The following is a 17,585-nucleotide window of genomic DNA, read 5'->3' on the forward strand; positions in this document are numbered from 1 at the left end:
GAGTAAGTGTCTTTCTCCCTCCTTCTCTTATGCAAACCCATGATTATTATTATTTTTTTTTTTGCCACAGGAAGCCCCATAACCCTGCCTCCCTTATTCATTCAGACTGGAGTGGGTGCACTAGATTTTTTGTTCTTTAGAATGGAAGCATCCTAACAGGTTGGTGGCTGCTAAGCGGGTAGGAATAATTACTCAAACCACATTTCCCTGGCATCTTCCTTGGGGAAATTGCACTGAAGGAGGATTTTTGAGGATGAACAACTCTAGCCAGGAAAGAGAGGCTCTTTTTCATTGGATTTGGACAGGTGCAACATCTCAAGCAATAGGCTTGTACTACCTGTTATCAGATGTTAAGGTGAATAGTTACCCTTTGTTGTGACTTTTCTCTCTGAGCCTGTCAGCTTAATATGAGAATTGTGGTTATTCATTCATGCTTAACACACTAATTGGCCAGAGACTAAGAACACACAACAAAATGGGTTTGTTTTTACCTCGTTAACCTTTTCTTATTTATTTAAATGATTGTTGCTTTAGTTTTGTCTTCATTTTGCCAGGATGTCGCCAACCTGCTTTACCACTAACTGTATTCAGTATAAATCAGGCCTTGTCTCTTTCAAAGGTGTGATGAAAATAGTCCTTTTAGTATACAACTCTGTGCTGCATGAAACACGCTAGAGCTGTGTTCTTATCAGGAGGTTTGAGAATATTTTTGGAGACAGATAAAAGGTGGAGAGAAATAACATGGTCTATTAATTTAGTATGGTATTCAACATGGTTGTTATGGTCACTGACTTTTTTTTTTCCCCCTTAAAGCCTCACAGGTATAACCTGAGATTTCTTGCATATTGTCAGACGGCTTAAACAAGAATCCTTTTGATTTGTTTTTTTGTTAGACTGATAGATGAAATATATATTCTCTCATACCATCTCAGTATGCTTTCACTGGTGATTTTGGCAGGCAGCTGGAGGCTGTAAATATTCCATCTGAACACATGCGTGCCTGGTCTTTCATTTAGAGTTATTGCACGTCATGGTCTGGGGGATTGCGTTTGGGAACAAACAACTCCTGAACTCTAATCCCAGCTCTGTGAGTAATTGTCAGTACATTCTTGGGCAGTCATTTATCCTTTCTCAGGTTTCCCATTTGTAAATTAGAGATAATGCTTACCTAACTTACAGGGATATCTGTCTGAAACCTTATTAGCTGTAGTTTGTCCATTACTTTGGAAAGCTAAAGCTCTGTAGAAGTGATATATACTTTTTATTGTTAACAGTTGTTTGGATCTTTTTAAACAATGGTTTTCACAGGCAAAGCTACCTGTTTGTTAGATGTAGAGCTTCTCAAACCAGAGGCTATGGGCAAGGCTCGCTTTGGAAGGGGAAAAAATGGTAACAAATGGAGATTTTAAAAAAAAATAAGAAGAAATTGCCTTACAACAAAGGGACCCTTTTAGCTCTAGAGCTGCTGTTAAATAATCAACCAAGACTGTTCAAAACACTAATGTCTAGAACAAATGCAGGGAATAAGGGTTACAGGAAGAATTGTCTTATGGTTAAATAAGAACAGGAGTTAGGAGACTGTCCTTTTGTTTCTGAATATGCTACTCATTTCCCCATCTGTAAAATGGGGCCAGCTTTGTCAAGCACTTTGGGAATCTGGATAGAAGGCACTACAATGTGATATTGAGATAAACAGGATGAAGCGCTAGTTAATTTACAGGGTCAAGTGCTTTGGAGGAAATCTAATGTCAGAGCAGACTGAAATGGCCATGTTGATTCTGAATTCCCATCCTGACCAAATACTAGGGCCCAGTTAGCCCAACAAGAAGCTAGATCATCAACAGCCTACTTTTAACCATATGCATGCACATTATATGCAGTGTTACCATATACTGTGAAAGGGTTGTTGCCAAGTTGGATACACGAAAAATAGGTCTACTTTAGCAAACAGCTGGTAATTAACATGTTTTTGTGTTTCAGAGATGAACGGAATCAGTCAATCATTGTAAGTGGGGAATCAGGAGCGGGAAAGACTGTCTCTGCTAAGTATGCCATGAGATACTTTGCCACTGTAAGTGGTTCTGCCAGTGAAGCTAATGTTGAAGAGAAAGTACTGGCTTCCAACCCTATCATGGAGGTAAGAGAATGGATGCACTATCTTATCCTATATGCTTACTTCTGCTGCTGCTATTGGTAGCTGTTACAAACACTCAGTGAACAGAAATGCAATTGATTTTTTAAGGCATTCAAACATTGGATTGAAGATAAAATTTATAAGGATTGCCATAATATTGTGTCTTCTCTCTCTTTCCCAGAAAGGGCTCTAAATTGAGATTTTTTGTGCACTGTTCAGGAGGAGGTGGGGAGGAGAGAGAATGTAACAAATTCAGTACAGCAAAGTAACTACATAACACTGATTTTTCAGACCACTAGCCAAATGAATGTGGAGGAGGTGGCGGGTAGGGGGGAGATACGTTAAATCCACAGAAGGTTTAACACTCATATTTTTTTCCATAGAATCTTTAAATGATGCCCTTCAGGTGTAATATATTCTATTCTATTTTGCTTTACTGGGAAAAGACTAGGTGTATAACGCAAAAGTTCAGTTTTATGGGACATGACTGTTATTGGGAAGACAGAGTGAAAAACATCCATCTATACCTGCATGAAACACTGATTCTTGTGATGCTAAAATGTAATAGAAAAAAATTAACTTTGCAGTGTTGAGACCTTGTTATAATGTTGAGGATAATCCCCTTCCCTGAACCAGTGCCCTACTAGCTAACTAGGCTGGACATCAACCCCATGTTCTTTTGGCCCAGAGGCAAGAGTGCTGACAATATATTGTGAGACAAACATGGAATTTCCCTGTTGCGGCAGGATAACTGTTCTACAGACAGATGTGAGGACTACTTGAAAAACAAGATCTCATGCTCTAACAGAAACAGTTCTTAATGATCATCCTCTCTTTGTTCCCAGTTAGCTGTAAATCTTCTTTTTATGGCAAAATTGTCCTGTAGTTCCAAATTGTAGCTGAAGTATTGGTCAGTAAAGGAACTACAATGAAACAAGGGGAAAAAACAATTATCGGGGAATTCCTTAAGAGAAATAACTGCAGAAAACATGTGTACGGATCTGTATGTCTTAAGAAAGTGGAACTCCATGCTAGAGCAATTGATGAATCAGTGGATACTTAGTGGTGTAGAGTGAAGATATTGAAGTAGTAAGTGTTTTTCAAGCTAATATGATTTCTCATAGGCTCATGGTTAAAATATGTGAAATTCCGGAAAAATCACTGATGCAAATGATGCCACCTTTTCTCTTTTTCCAGTATTTTTTTTAAAATAAACTTTTTTTATTCCTTCTTTCCTCCCTGCTCAAGCACTTCTTGACTCCCCAAAAGCACAGATGGCGCTATAACTGCCCTAGCACAAGTGTGGCACATATGATTTTGATGTATTCTCTCATAAGGTAATTCTGCCTGGTTTGCAGTGCTGTGTGGCATTTCAAAACAAAGTCTTAATACCCCTGAGGATACCAACTGCACTCTGTTCCAATTGATTGCTGTTCTTATAATGACTTAAAGAACACAGATTTGCCCTGGGAGTTTTATAATCTGCCTTGACTTGACTGAGTCACTCGCTGAGGTAGAAATGGAAATGCATTTTGAAATAGAACAGGAAGGAATTAGCCCAAGCTTAATCATTCATAGAGAATGAGAATAATTTTAACCAGTTTGATGCCTCTGGTGGATGTGTGTGTTTGTACCATATTGACAGCCTTAATTCAAAGGGTTGAACTATAGGCTAACACAGTCCAGGATCTAACCCAATAATGTTTTGGGTTTCATAAATCTACGAGAGTGACGCATGCGAGAAGGGAGCCAACCATGAAGGGGAGTAAGAAATGGCAGCAGAGGTCAGAGACCTCTTGTCATTTTCACTGTTTGCATTCTATTTGCACAATTTAGACTGAAATATGAAGAAATTACTAATGAGTCACTTGAGGTATTTTGCTATTTTACTTGGGTTAAAATCTTAAACCAATAAATCCTCCTGCAAAAAATAAAATAAAAATACCAAACTGACCACTAATTAAGTGTGTGATTTAATTTCCAAAGCAAGGAAATTTAAAGTGAAGACTAAAAATGTGACTCTCCATCTTTAATTATTGTATCTGAAAATAAAAATAACAGTGCTTTGCTTTTGACTTTCTAATCTGTAAAGGATACTGTCAAACCTGTGCAGACTGAAATTTGACTTCCTTTTAAAACTATTACAGTTTTTGAATTCTGCGGTTGCAGAACTGGCAAAAAAATTAATTCCTAATTGTATGGTTAATTTGAAACAGGAAAGAAGTCAGCACTTGTCAAATGAAAAGGTAGTAAATCGGAACGGGAATGCTATTTTATTTTCATGCTTCTAAACTGACATTCTAAGCAATGGAGCTTTGGCAACTATAATTATTCATGACAAAATACTTCTGACACTGTCCTTTATTGCTTTTATTTACTAAGTACTCCATAATGACTGCTGATCAATTAAATAATGTGCATTGTTAGTGACTTTTTAAATGCTTATTATTTTGTAATCAATAACTATAATCCTCTGTAAATATGTAATTATTGACTTTTTAAAATATGTACTATTTATATAACCTGACACCGTTCTGAAAGAACTATTATCATTCATTTACAATATAAGTAAAAGGCACAGTTGGACAATTTCTAAAACTTACTCTGGTCACTACTATATTTATGATTCCAATGACATTTTAAAATTACATTTTTTTAAAAAATGTTTGTTTTTGAAGTACAAATTTTATACATCTAAAACCCTAGGGCATTAGAGCAGATGAAGGAGGAATTAATTATTTCTGAGGGATAAGCGGCCACTGCAGAGCAGTAATAGTTTTCTTGATAAGATAATACACCTCTACCCCAGTATAACATGACCTGATATAACACGACTTTGGATATAACGCGGTAAAGCAGCGCTCTGGAGGATCAAAGCAAGTTTGATATAACTCAGTTTCACCTATAATGCGGTAAGATATTTTTGGCTCCCAAGGACAGCGTTTATATAGGGGTAGAGGTGTAGTATGACATAATTATTCACAATGCAGCAACATATGTTACAATATCAGCAATTTTTAATCATTTGAATGCTCATAACCCTATATGTCAATCGGGGCCAGATTTTTAGAATTGTGAAGGTGTGCATTATTTGCTGCTAATAATAATATTTATATTACTTGTAGCCTTTGTGGTAACTGCAAATGAGCACATAGACATCCATTTAGTCATCTGTATGTGCTACTGCTATAACAGCATACTCCTTTCTAGAACTCTAGCTCCTGGTTACTGTGCAGTATACCTGCTAGTGTTCAGTGAGTTTTGATCTTTTGCTTGAAGAGTTCAAACCCTAAAACAATTCAGCAATTGCTATTTGGTCACAGTTTTTCTTGTTTTCCCCACTTCTTATTTCAGCACAAAGTTTCTATAGAGTGGCTACATGAGCCAGAAAAGTAGGACATAGGTGTACTGTAGCTTTACATTCCATAGTTATGATATAGTTGAGTATTATATTGCATCCTGCTATGATTATATCTTTACATCTTAAATGCAATAAAATTTCAGACGAATGATATACTGTCTAAAGGTAATTATTCCACGTACTGTTTCTACCCAGACCTTTCCTGAAAGCAGGTAACCCTAGTCATTTCTAAACTGTTAACTGCTGCACAATGAGTAATGTACTTGCTTCCTGTGGGAAAGAAGAAAGTGCTTGCTTCTGTCTCAGCATAATCTGAATGATACATCTCAACATTCCATTTACATTCTATTAAGAATTCCCCTCTTGGCTTACAGCAGTGAAGGTGTTAACTGTAAAAGCAACAAGGTTGCAATAAAAGTCAGAGATGGAATAAGACTATTCTGGACCCAGAACCGTCAATAACTTCAGGCCTCCTGTACATGCTGGCTGAGATGGAGTCACACAACTGCAAAACACTGCCCTTGTGCCCATCCTTTCATCTTCTCTCTTCAGGTTATATTCTGATATGACTTGAGGTTTGGGATGGGCAACCATGGACCAGCTATACCTCTCCTACCTCAGGTCCTGAGCTAGCAATAAGTGCTAACAAGCCACAATCAGCTATGTGTCATGCCACTAGCTGTTAACTGATTCACTGCTGATTCCCTCTGACTATTGGTTTCACTTCCTAAGGAACCTATGTTAATCCTAGCCTCATAAAAAGAGCCCAGTGGTTTTAACTTAGATCATGACAGATGATTATTTTCTTTGCAAAATGACTATTGCTATTACCTTTTGTCTCTCTTAGTAATCAGACTTACCCCCATCACCATAAAACAGAATCACAATATATCTTGTAAATTATCTATTACTCCATCATAACTATCTGAAAATTTCTTAACAGTGTAACACACACATGAAAATGCATATGGAGATTCTTCCATTATATCATGGCTTAGTGTAGCTGCCAGATGGTATTACTCTGTTTGTCTTTATGCTTGAGACACTTCTTTCTGAATAATTAAAACTGCCCAGCTTGTCTTATCTGACTGTTGATCTATGCGATATTATCTCTCTGTGTGTATAATAGCACTTGACTAGGATTGACTGCTGTAGTTAAGGTTGAAAATCAGTTTCTTATAAACCTAGTTTTCCACGTGCTCATAACTTTTTGAAAAAAAGATCACCTGTCAGCTGAGATGATTTTACACACACACACACACACACACACACTCATTCACTTGTATATCAGCACATTACCCAAGCACACAAATGACCAGGAACATCTATAATTTAGATATCCTTCTGAATAAGTAAATGGCTCTTTAAAGCGAGCTCAGGCATTTTGTGAAGACAACCCCAGTGAGGAAATACAGCTTTAGATGCCAGAGGCCTGATCCAAGAAACCTACTTCACATAATTCTCTTTTGCACAAATAGTCCAAGAAGTAGCAGTCTTTGAAGAGTGACATTTATAAAGATTCATAATATGTACTGTACTATCCAAGAAATAGTGTATGCTTTTTATTAAACCTGTCTTTGATCCTTAGGAGTATTCCATATATTATCTTCTGGAACGTGGAACCTATTCCTGCGGTTTGTTCTCAGAGTGCTAACTAGTCCTCGTGCATGAAATTCACCCGCAAAGTAAATATGCTGTAACAGCATGTCTGGGGCACTAATTTTTTGGAAATGTAACTGATTATAGATTATTTAGTATATATTATTAACTACGCAAAATATAGGTTGTTGGCTGGGTCATAGGATTATTTTAGGCAGAACTGCAGTGATGGCCAAAGTTAAAGGTACTATACATATTATCATCACTTATGGTCTCCATAAGCCCTGTAAAAGGCTATCTTTGTGACAATGCACATTTTGTAAGAAGTTTTATTCAACTAGAAAAATTCCAGATCCTTGGAGGGTTATCAGGATTATTTTTTGATTTGGAAAATCCAGCTGTGAAGATGAAAGCATTACTGTGTTGGCCAACCCCATATACTGGTGTTAATGGAATAACCCTGCTGTAAGTTTGCTATAACCTAGCAAGTTGCTTCCCTACTAGGACAGAAGAATTCACTATTAAGTTCTTGCTAATTTTGGAAAGACAGTTGTGAACTGTGTAGAAGAGACAGCTAAGAGAATTTCCATGAGCTATTAAACCTGTATGTGTTTTTCCCCAGTCCATCGGAAATGCCAAAACCACAAGGAATGACAACAGTAGTCGTTTTGGGAAATACATTGAAATTGGTTTCGATAAGAGGTACCGAATCATTGGTGCTAACATGAGAACTTATCTGTTAGAAAAATCAAGAGTGGTATTTCAGGTAATACAATCCTCTTATTGGGTGTGTTTATGTGATTATATCAACAATCTTACTGCCAGCTAGTGTGAGCCATTTCTCATTTCTAAGAAGCCAGCAGTGTCTTACAGCTGTAATATAACACCAAGAGAGCAGCGAGAGATAGCTTTTAGGCATATTAATCAATTATGCTTGTAAATCTGTATACACGACAATAAGAATATACTTATTAAGGGTTAAACATCTTCAACATAATAGTGGACATCAGAATACATGTACTACAATATTTTACAGTTGTGTCTCAGAACACAAGAGAAACTGTGCATGCAGTTATTGATATTCATAAAGCTGCCATCTTATCCTCTTTTAAATCCCTCCTTTAAAACTGACCTCTGTCATGATAACTACAAATCACTCCCATCTGCGTTGATTATGACAGTTTGTGACTTCTGTTTTTCTGCTGAAGTTGTTTGCTTTCTTACCTCATCCTCCTAACCCATACCTAGCCCCTTTGCCTGCTTTTGTCCACCTCTTGTGTCCTGTCTGTCAGGCAGACTGAGAGATCCTGGGGACAGAACTGTTATCTTTGTTACATTTCCACCTAATCCAATGGGGCCTTGATCCTTGATTGGGATTCTCAAGCACTACTGTAACAGAAATAATAAATAACAGCTTACAGTAGTGCCAGTGCATTGTGTGGGTTATTATTGTAGAACACTGTAGCATTTTGTAAGTAATGGATGGAGACCTGTATGCTATGGTTCAGCCCAAGAGGAGTCTTTCTTTTGAAGCTCTAAACATAAGAGTACCTTAGTTTATAATGGTGGTATCGGCACTAAAAATTTGGGTATTGTGAGTGCAAATAACTTTCTCTCAGTGTTCCTTTCACTAGAATACTGCATACTGTGAGGCAATGTTATTTAGTTATCTTATGCAATTGTAAAGTTAGTAAGTGTGACCACTTTGCACACCCACAAAATGGTATGTCTGTGTTTCAGTAGTAGTCACAAACCTAAAAAGTGAAATCCTGCAACTTTTAATTTTTCGCATACATATTGCTGTTGGAAGTGGATTAACCAAGAAAGAAATGATAGAGGTTGATTTACTTTTTCATTTTCATTGTGGCTTTCTCTGAGTTGCTAATTGCTATAGAATATATTAAAATCTAGAAGTTCGGGCCTTCTGACAGATATTTCTGTCAGTTAAATTATGAAATGTAATTGCTTCTTTTTTTCTTAAAGGCAGAAGAGGAGAGAAATTATCACATTTTCTACCAGCTCTGTGCCTCTGCAGCATTACCTGAGTTTAAAACACTGCGATTAGGTATGAAATTCACATCCAGTGTACTGTGCAATCAGTATGTACAAGGTATTATCTCTAAGTTTGTGAATGATGGGTCTAAAAGAAGAATCACTGTCTTTTAAATTCTTATTAATCTTGAGCTACTTACAGCTAACAAAAATAAGTAAATAGACATTTTATTTCTAAAAAAGCAAACTTGCAGATTTACATAGTCCATGTAAGCTAATACACACTAATGACAGGCATCAGTACAGTACACAGATATGTACCAGAGGGTAGAATATTTTCTTGGGCCATAGTGGACCTCCTATCTCCATTTAAAAGTGACCTAGTCAAGACACAGAACCGTAACTGTAATATTCCTGTCTTGGCCTAGGGATGGGGTAGGCAACCTAACAGGTCTTTTTCTGTAGCTCCATCTCTCCAGAGAATTTTTTTTTCTTAAGTTTTCAGTATCAGCAGAAATGTCTGGAAAGTTTGTACAACACTTTGTGTCCACATTTATTTACTTCTAGTGTTTCATAAGTGTTAACTAATAACCAATGTGATTGGCTCAGCTCTGAGCAAATCTTAGGAATGCCTTCACTACATCAGTTGATTTCAAATCATTTCAGTGCTGCTGTAGATGGAAAGCACAGGCACTGTAGCTGCTATGGGATAGCCAGCCCCACTGCTTCATCCTACAATGTATTTTTCTCCCCAGTGTACTCTGATTTCCACCCACCACTAGCCAGCTGGCAGTGGTCCAAGAGCAGATAAGTGGTGGTTGGGATGGAGAGGTGGATGATTTCTGCTCAGCTGATTTCCTGATATAATGTGTAAATCAAGCAATAGACGTTTTGTTTGTGTGTTTTTAAAAATTAGTTTTATAGCATTAGAAACATATTTGATAACCATTAATGTTGTAAAGCTATTTTATTTTCTCGCCTTTCCTCCTCCCCTTGTGGGGCACTGAACAGCCCCTGAGGGGACAAATGCCATAAATGTTGCAGGAGGGAACTGATCTTGTTCTGGCTAAAGAAGTGATCCAGAGGATCCCTTTCCCAGTCCTTACTAGATGACAAGGGCAAAAACAGGAGAAAGAAGGAAACTCTTATTGTCTTTTTAATATTTTCAAATACACTAAAATCTTTAACAAAACTACACATACAGCATCCTTGAGCACAATCACCTCAAGAAGTTGCAGCACTCACTGTAGTGGATGCCAGGTGCTACGCCCATAATCAGTTGGAGGGCTTAGCATAGTGTGAATGCATCAGTCCTCAGACAGAACCAACTACAAACATACTCTGGACTGTACCATTGAGAGGGGAGGGGTAGCTCAATGGTTTGAGCCTTGGCCTGCTAAATCCTGGGTTATGAGTTCAATCTTTGAGGGGGCCATTTATGGATCTGGGGCAAAAATCTGTCTGGGGATTGGTCCTGTTTTGAGCAGGGGGTTGGACTAGATGACCTACTGAGGTCCCTTCCAACCCTGATATTCTATGATTGAGACTAGAAATCATGGCAATGGAAAACTACATGCACAATCAATTTTAAAATATATGCGCACCATAACATTAAAACCCTACTGTCAACTGTGCACCTATTCTTGGGTGGGTGGCTGAGACTTGCAGGATAATTGTTTCCATGCACATGAAGACGTGCTGCGTATGGACTGTTGTGACAATTGATGGGACAGTGAAATGATTTATAACACCTTTGACTTTTTTGGATCTTGAGATCAATACAACGGGCTCTGCAGTACTAGCTTCCAGAGACTGATTAGTATGGACACAGCAAACCTATTGCAGGAGCAAATGGCTTTAGAAACATTTAGGTGCAGCGTTAAACCTGAAAGAGAGCAGTCCACTAATGCAGATGCCCCAGAGGAGTCAATGATTCCAATAAACTGAAATGTATTTCAAACCATGGGTTCTGCCATCTGGGTTAAGAAGCTCAAGCGAGCTTTACCTGTTACACAGCTTAACACAGAGATGTTTGCAGTTGTGTGGTTTCTACTTTAGTGTGTGTAAAAATTGTTGTTCTTTCTTGTAGGGAGTGCAAATTACTTTCACTATACGAAGCAAGGGGGTAGTCCAGTGATTGACGGCATTGATGATGCTAAGGAAATGGTACACACCAGACAGGCCTGCACTTTGCTGGGTAATTCTGCTATTTTGCTAGAGAAGCATGGGTGTAGTTCAGACTTTGGAATCATAGCTGTTTTTATATAGTCTGTTTCAGTTCATTCTTTCTATATTGTATTTAAAATATATATAGAGAGATTTTGCTAACCTTTGGGATTCAGATACTTTAAAAGTACAAGGAAGGAAGTGTATCATCATATTTTTAATGCAGGGAAGAGGAAACATTATTTAAGCAATAATAAATGCTGGATTCCCCTGGTGTAGTATATAAGATTTTTGTGGGTTTTGTAAAACTTTGTCTAAGCAGCAATATAGGCAGTTCATTAAAATATTTAGTAGTTTGTTAAAGTGAATCATCCTTGCATCTTATTATAATGTTATGTGGTAAAACATAGTAATAGGAGGGCCAAGTATAATTTTCTAATAGTATTTTCTCTGCAGAAGTCCTCACACAACTGAGAGATGGGAGGTGGTGGCAATTTCCCAAAAAATTCCAGTAGATTTTATCATTCCTGTTTACAAATATTGGACCCTTCTTTTCAGCAGCTGGTCTTTCCTTCACCCAGGGCATTTTATTCCTCTTCTTTCAGGGATTAATGATTTGTACCAGATGGGAATCTTTCGAATCCTCGCTGGGATCCTTCACCTGGGCAATGTGGGGTTTACCTCTCGGGATGCTGACAGCTGCACGATCCCTGTAAGTTGTAAATGTGTTTAAAGGATATAGTTACACTCTATTGTGACACTGCTGTATTTTTTGGTTGGGTGTCTTACTTGTTTGCAGAGGCCCCCATGCAAATAGGGCCAGTACAAAAATACAAGCAACTTCTTATTTTATTTCTAGATTGGTATGACTTTTCCTGTTGCTCTTCACAGATGGATTTTGCTGTTCCCTTTCTAGATCCCTGTCAGAGGCTCTCCATATTATTTCTGAGGCTTTCTTGACTCCCTGCTGAATTCACAAATGGTCTTTTCTAGGGAACTCTTCCAGACATGCTAGCTTAAAGCTCCTGAGAGGGTGGGTGAGTGTCTGTACTCCCACACCAAATGGTGCTGTGATTTGTCTAGGATTTTTGCTGGAATGACTCTAGTTTGATGCTAAATGCCAAACTGATCCAAATATCCGCAAGCGAACAAATTTATAAAATATGCCATCTTACTGGGCTGTCCGGAGGGGACCATACTATACAGAGAGAAGAGAAGGTTCAGCAAGTTAATGGCTCCAGGGTTTTGCTGGTCATTGCTTCAGGAACCTTTCCTCTCTTATCATTTAAAAAGCAAGCAGTGAAGAGTCTATATGGTGTATGCTGAGTGTAGCTGCTTTCTCTGCTCATTGAGGACAATCCCATTTATCTCATCTCCCGCAAAGACATCTTGCAGGTGACATGTGTCCTGGCAGTGGGAAGCAAAAGGGGCTGATTTGTCTTGCTCTTGTGTGTTTTCTTTGGGCTCACAAATGATAGAAACTTTTTTTTCTTATCAGGCCCTGAATTTTTATTAATGAGCCAGGCAACGTTTACACCTCTACCCTGATATAACATGCTCCTCCGGAGCCAAAAAAATCTTACCGTGCTATAGGTGAGACCGCATTATATTGAACTTGCTTTGGTGCCCCTGCTCCTTGTCCCCGACTGCGTCCTCCAGAGACCCCAGTCCCTAATTACCCCCAGGACTCCACCCCCTACCCAACCCTTCTCCTCCCTTTCCCCTGACTGACCTGACCCGCTATCCACACACCCCACCCCCTGACAGGCACTCACCAGCAGCGGAGGGAAGCGGAGCAGCCCGGCCTCAGCCCGCTCCACCCTGCCAGCTCCGAGCTGCGACACTCCACTTCCTACTGCCAGTGAGTGCAGGGAGGTTGGGGAAAGGACGCTCCCCATACTCACCTGCGGCGGGAAGCAGAGCACCGCGGCCCCAGCCCGCTTTGCTTTCCTTGCCCTGATCCCAGCCATGTTGCTGCGGGTGGGGTGGGGTTGGGGAAAGGTCCTGCACTCACCGGTAGCGGGGAGAGGAGCAGCCTGGCCCCAGCCCGCTCCACTCCGCCAGCTCCCAGCTGTGGTGCTCCGCTTCCCACCGCAGGTGAGTACGGAGGGCGTCCTGTTCCCAACCTCCCTACGCTCACCAGCGGCAAGAAGAGGAGCGCCATGGCTGGGAGCTGATGCATTGATCTGCTGGAGCGCTGCTTTACCGCGTTCTATGCGAACCTGTGTTATATCAGGTCATGTTATATCAGGGTAGAGGTGTATTTTCCTTCTCCTGCTCTCCAAGCTGCAGTAATTCTAGTTTCCCCCTTTCTCCTTTGTGTTTTCTGTCAGTGCTCAAGTGCCCATGCTAGTAGTTTGGGATGTATGACAGCATGTTCTGTGTCAGAGCATAGCTGATGAGTCTTCTTGCTGACACCACATTCTGAATCTAAACGGTTTCACAGCAACCATCAATGGGGGTGACCCCATGGTGTGTCTTAAATGGGCTCTTCATGGAAACAATGCATCAAGCAGCGATTCTAAGTAGGAAACTAAGGAGGGGCACATGCTACCCCTTCATGGTCAGTGGCATGACACTTCTGCTGATGTCATTAGAGATCTCTGCCTAGAATTTGGCCCAATATGTCGAAGCAGAACATGAATATTTACCCTTTTGTTAATGTCAGGCTGAGTGCATTATTTCTCAGACTCTTGACACTATTTTAAGTCTCTGAAGAATGAGCAGCAGCACCAGTGACGCAATTGAGCTGCTGAAAGCCATCCAAAATCATCTTCACATTGGCAGAATTGAAACTTACTATGATGGCCGTTGCTGTATTGTAGCTAAATTGTATGTTGAACCTTTAAACCTTGAAATAAGCAGCAAAGGAGCACGTTTATTATTAAGTACTGAGTGACTTTGTTGTGTAAGAGACTCTATTGTCACTATGATATAGGGAGCTTTAAGACCTGTGGGGACTCTGATTACTCCTCCTTTCAGTCCTGAAATGTTTTATGTCGCTGATTTCAGGAAGACATGCCAGTTGGAAACAAGTACAGGTGCGGTTTTGGATGTCGATGAATTAAGGACATAATTATTCTGGGTGTAGCTTGTAAACAAGAACCTTCCCGTTGTTATAGCTTGATTATTTTGTTGTTGTTTTGCCATCTTGTTCCAGTACAGTTAGAGTCATTATCGGTAAACTGAAAGACATCCTTATTTAACTGGAATTTGATGCTGTATAAGTATAGTGTGCCCCAAACACTTCAAAAAGAAGGAAGGGGAAGGGGCTGAAGGTCAGAAGATAAAACGGAGAGATCATTATGTTATTGGCCTTCAGTGCCCAGTTGTCTGTAGGAGAAGAAATCCCCTTGGTCCTATTCAAATCCCTTTGGTCCTGCTTCATGTCAGCTGACTACTGAGCTACCCCGGTGTGATCAGTGAAAGTGGTGGGGCTAGGGAAATTTTATATTAATGGGAAAGATCTGTGCTATCATTTGATATATAAGGTGGCAATTTACTTGGTGATGATTAGGTGTGGGGCTTCCCAGCTCATGAGCAGCACTTGACTGAGTTGCTGTAATGTAGAAGTATGGGTGATCAATTCAGTGTTTTATTCCTATGGCAGAAAATCTGACTATCTCAGGCATACAATTCAATGTGAGAGTTAAATTACATCTTTTAACATGCTTGACTGTCTTATATTTCTCCCCAGAATTCAATGACAAGCTGGAGTTTTTTGATGTTCATATCTGAGACCAGGTTTCTAAACCCCTTCCTTTTTTGCCCCTGATAATACTTGACTTTTGACTTTGATAGAACTTCATTGATCTCTCACTAGCATGGTTATATATGAGTGTATGAGAATGTTTCGCAGATTAGCCCTTCTATATTTTATACTTCTCCCTCCTAAATACACCCACCACATACTGCTCCTCTTTTTGATTTCATCCAGTTTATGCAACTGAAGCATGCACTCTCTGATACTAAATGCAAATACAGTCAAATAGGCGTAAATACATATTTGCTGTAAAGAGTCTCTGGTTTCTAAGTCAAATCAGAGTTTGATTGTTTTAGCTCAGTAGATAATGACTCCAAAACTTAGTCACCACATGAAAACTTTTATAGCTCATTTCTTTGTTTGGGTTGTGAATACTCTGCATGGGGATCAACCCACAAACACGCACTTAAAGGAAATTATGTTGCTATTTCCTTTATTATGCTAATTTACTAAAGTATCTGAGTGCCAGATACAAGTCGGTAAATAGATACAGAGAAAGAAAGAGGCATGAAAACCTAATTGTTGCAGCTCAATATTTGATAACTTCATAACAGAAAAATCCACTGACATTAAACATGCGAAATTGGTAATGTTACCTAAGGAAATTATTTTTATTTTAGCACAAACATGAACCCCTCACCATATTCTGTGACCTCATGGGGGTGGAGTACCAAGAGATGTCCCACTGGCTTTGCCATAGGAAGCTTGCTACTGCCTCTGAGACCTACATCAAACCAATTTCCAAACTGCAGGCCATCAATGCCAGAGATGCTCTTGCCAAACATATCTACGCTAAACTCTTTAACTGGATTGTTGATCATGTGAACAAAGCTTTGCATTCTACTATAAAGCAGCATTCTTTCATTGGCGTATTAGACATTTACGGGTGAGTATTCTGTGTCAGAGAGACCAGGTATGTGGGGCAGAAGTATCTTACTGCAAAATGGTAGCCTCTGAGTTGCTGACAAATTCTTTAGCACATACATTGGTGCATGGTGAAAACCATGAAAAATCTAGTGACTAGTTACTCTTGATTAAAGGCAGTAATGAGTTATTAGTGGTGGTTTTGACACACCATGTAGGACCTGTGTCCTGGCTTTCAGATTAGGCATTCTTAGTTGGATCTTGGATTTTAGCAAGTTTGCCATTGGTAGCTCATTAATGTCTCACAATGGGGGAAAATTACAATATACAGATATGCTTGTTCTTAGACATTCATACTGATCAGTTTAGTCCAACTATTTGGGTTAAAGTTTGTTTTTAAAACCAACAATATGTAATTAAGGTTAAACTGCCATATTCCATTCTGCTTCAGCTATCTTCCACTTTTCTGCTGATGGTTTAATAAATGGCATCTGGTCCTTCCCCTTTGCATGCCTCTGAGTTTGCAGTGTTGCTGATCTCCTTTCTGGGCTTTCTTCCCATCTTTTTTTTTCTTGTTTTTTTTTCCTTGTTGTTTATTTTTATTTTTATTTTTTTGCACCAGCTGCCTTAGCACTTTTCCCTCTGTCCCAGAGAGTTGAACATACATTTTCTTCCAAGATTGCTCTGTAGATTGGGCACTATGGAAGCAAGGATGGCTAACATGCTCTCCAGAAAACATGAGCATCACCACATTAACGCTCTTTTAGCAAGGAGAAAGTGTCTCAGAATTGCTCCTGGCACTGAGATGTCATTGCCCCATTTGTCCTGTCACTCTGTTGTGTCATATTTATACTCAGTATAACCCCCTGAATGCCACTGATCGTTCTGTGTAAATATGATTAGAGAGATGATTTAAGATTACAGAATCATGTATTACATCTTTACATTGTGGTAGTAACTTTGAATGTCTTGGTTTTGCAGGTTCGAGACATTTGAGATAAACAGCTTTGAACAGTTTTGTATAAACTATGCCAATGAAAAACTGCAGCAACAGTTCAATATGGTAAGTAGGAAATTATTGGCTCCACTTCCCTTCTCCAATGTCTGTTCTGATAACAGGAAGGAGAATCAAGAGCGGTGATTCCCAACCTTTTCTCTGCCATGGCACACCTTGATATCTTTAATTATTTTGAGGCACACCAACATATTGTCTCCAAATGAACTCATTCTCTTATTGCCTCAGTTTAAACTGTTTACCACCCTTTATTATTCACCCTCTGCACAATGCAGTTAATGATGTTAGAGTCTGACATCATTAACTGAATTGTACAGATGGTGACAAGTATTTTTAGTCGACTCACACATTTTACGCCGACAAGAGCCCAGTTCTGCCCCATCACCACCCAGACCCTACCAGTTCTGCCTCTCCAGCTACCCAACCCACCCCAGGCCCCACCTCACACCAATTCTGCCCTGCCCGCCCCTCCCCATCCCACCATTTCAGCATCCCCAGCTTTCCCACTCACACCGAGCACCAGTTCACCCTCCCCTAATTCAATCCCCTCATCTCACCTCTGCTTCTCCTGAGGTTCGTCCCTCTCCCAACCCTGGGGGGCTGCAGTGGGGTTCTCGCTCATGTTCCAGGCTGAAGGGGGAAGCTCCAGGGGCTCCTCCTCCACCCAGTCCCAGCTGGCAGCTTCAGGAGG

At 39.7% G+C, this 17,585-nt stretch overlaps 1 protein-coding gene across 8 annotated transcripts in view; it reads left to right on the forward strand.

Annotated features, from left to right (window-relative positions):
* MYO5A (myosin VA) overlaps window positions 1-17,585 on the forward strand; it is a 199,244-nt gene that overhangs the window by 105,907 nt on the left and 75,752 nt on the right. For all 8 annotated transcript variants that reach the window (XM_075069627.1, XM_075069629.1, XM_075069631.1 and 5 more), the window contains exons 5-11: window positions 1,981-2,137; window positions 7,717-7,860; window positions 9,078-9,159; window positions 11,176-11,283; window positions 11,858-11,964; window positions 15,636-15,901; window positions 16,861-16,942. In XM_075069627.1, the coding sequence (XP_074925728.1) occupies window positions 1,981-2,137; window positions 7,717-7,860; window positions 9,078-9,159; window positions 11,176-11,283; window positions 11,858-11,964; window positions 15,636-15,901; window positions 16,861-16,942 (946 nt within the window). The remainder of the gene's footprint in view (window positions 1-1,980; window positions 2,138-7,716; window positions 7,861-9,077; window positions 9,160-11,175; window positions 11,284-11,857; window positions 11,965-15,635; window positions 15,902-16,860; window positions 16,943-17,585) is intronic.

Source organism: Chelonoidis abingdonii, chromosome 9 (assembly GCF_003597395.2).
Source record: "Chelonoidis abingdonii isolate Lonesome George chromosome 9, CheloAbing_2.0, whole genome shotgun sequence".
Lineage (NCBI taxonomy): Eukaryota > Metazoa > Chordata > Testudines > Testudinidae > Chelonoidis > Chelonoidis abingdonii.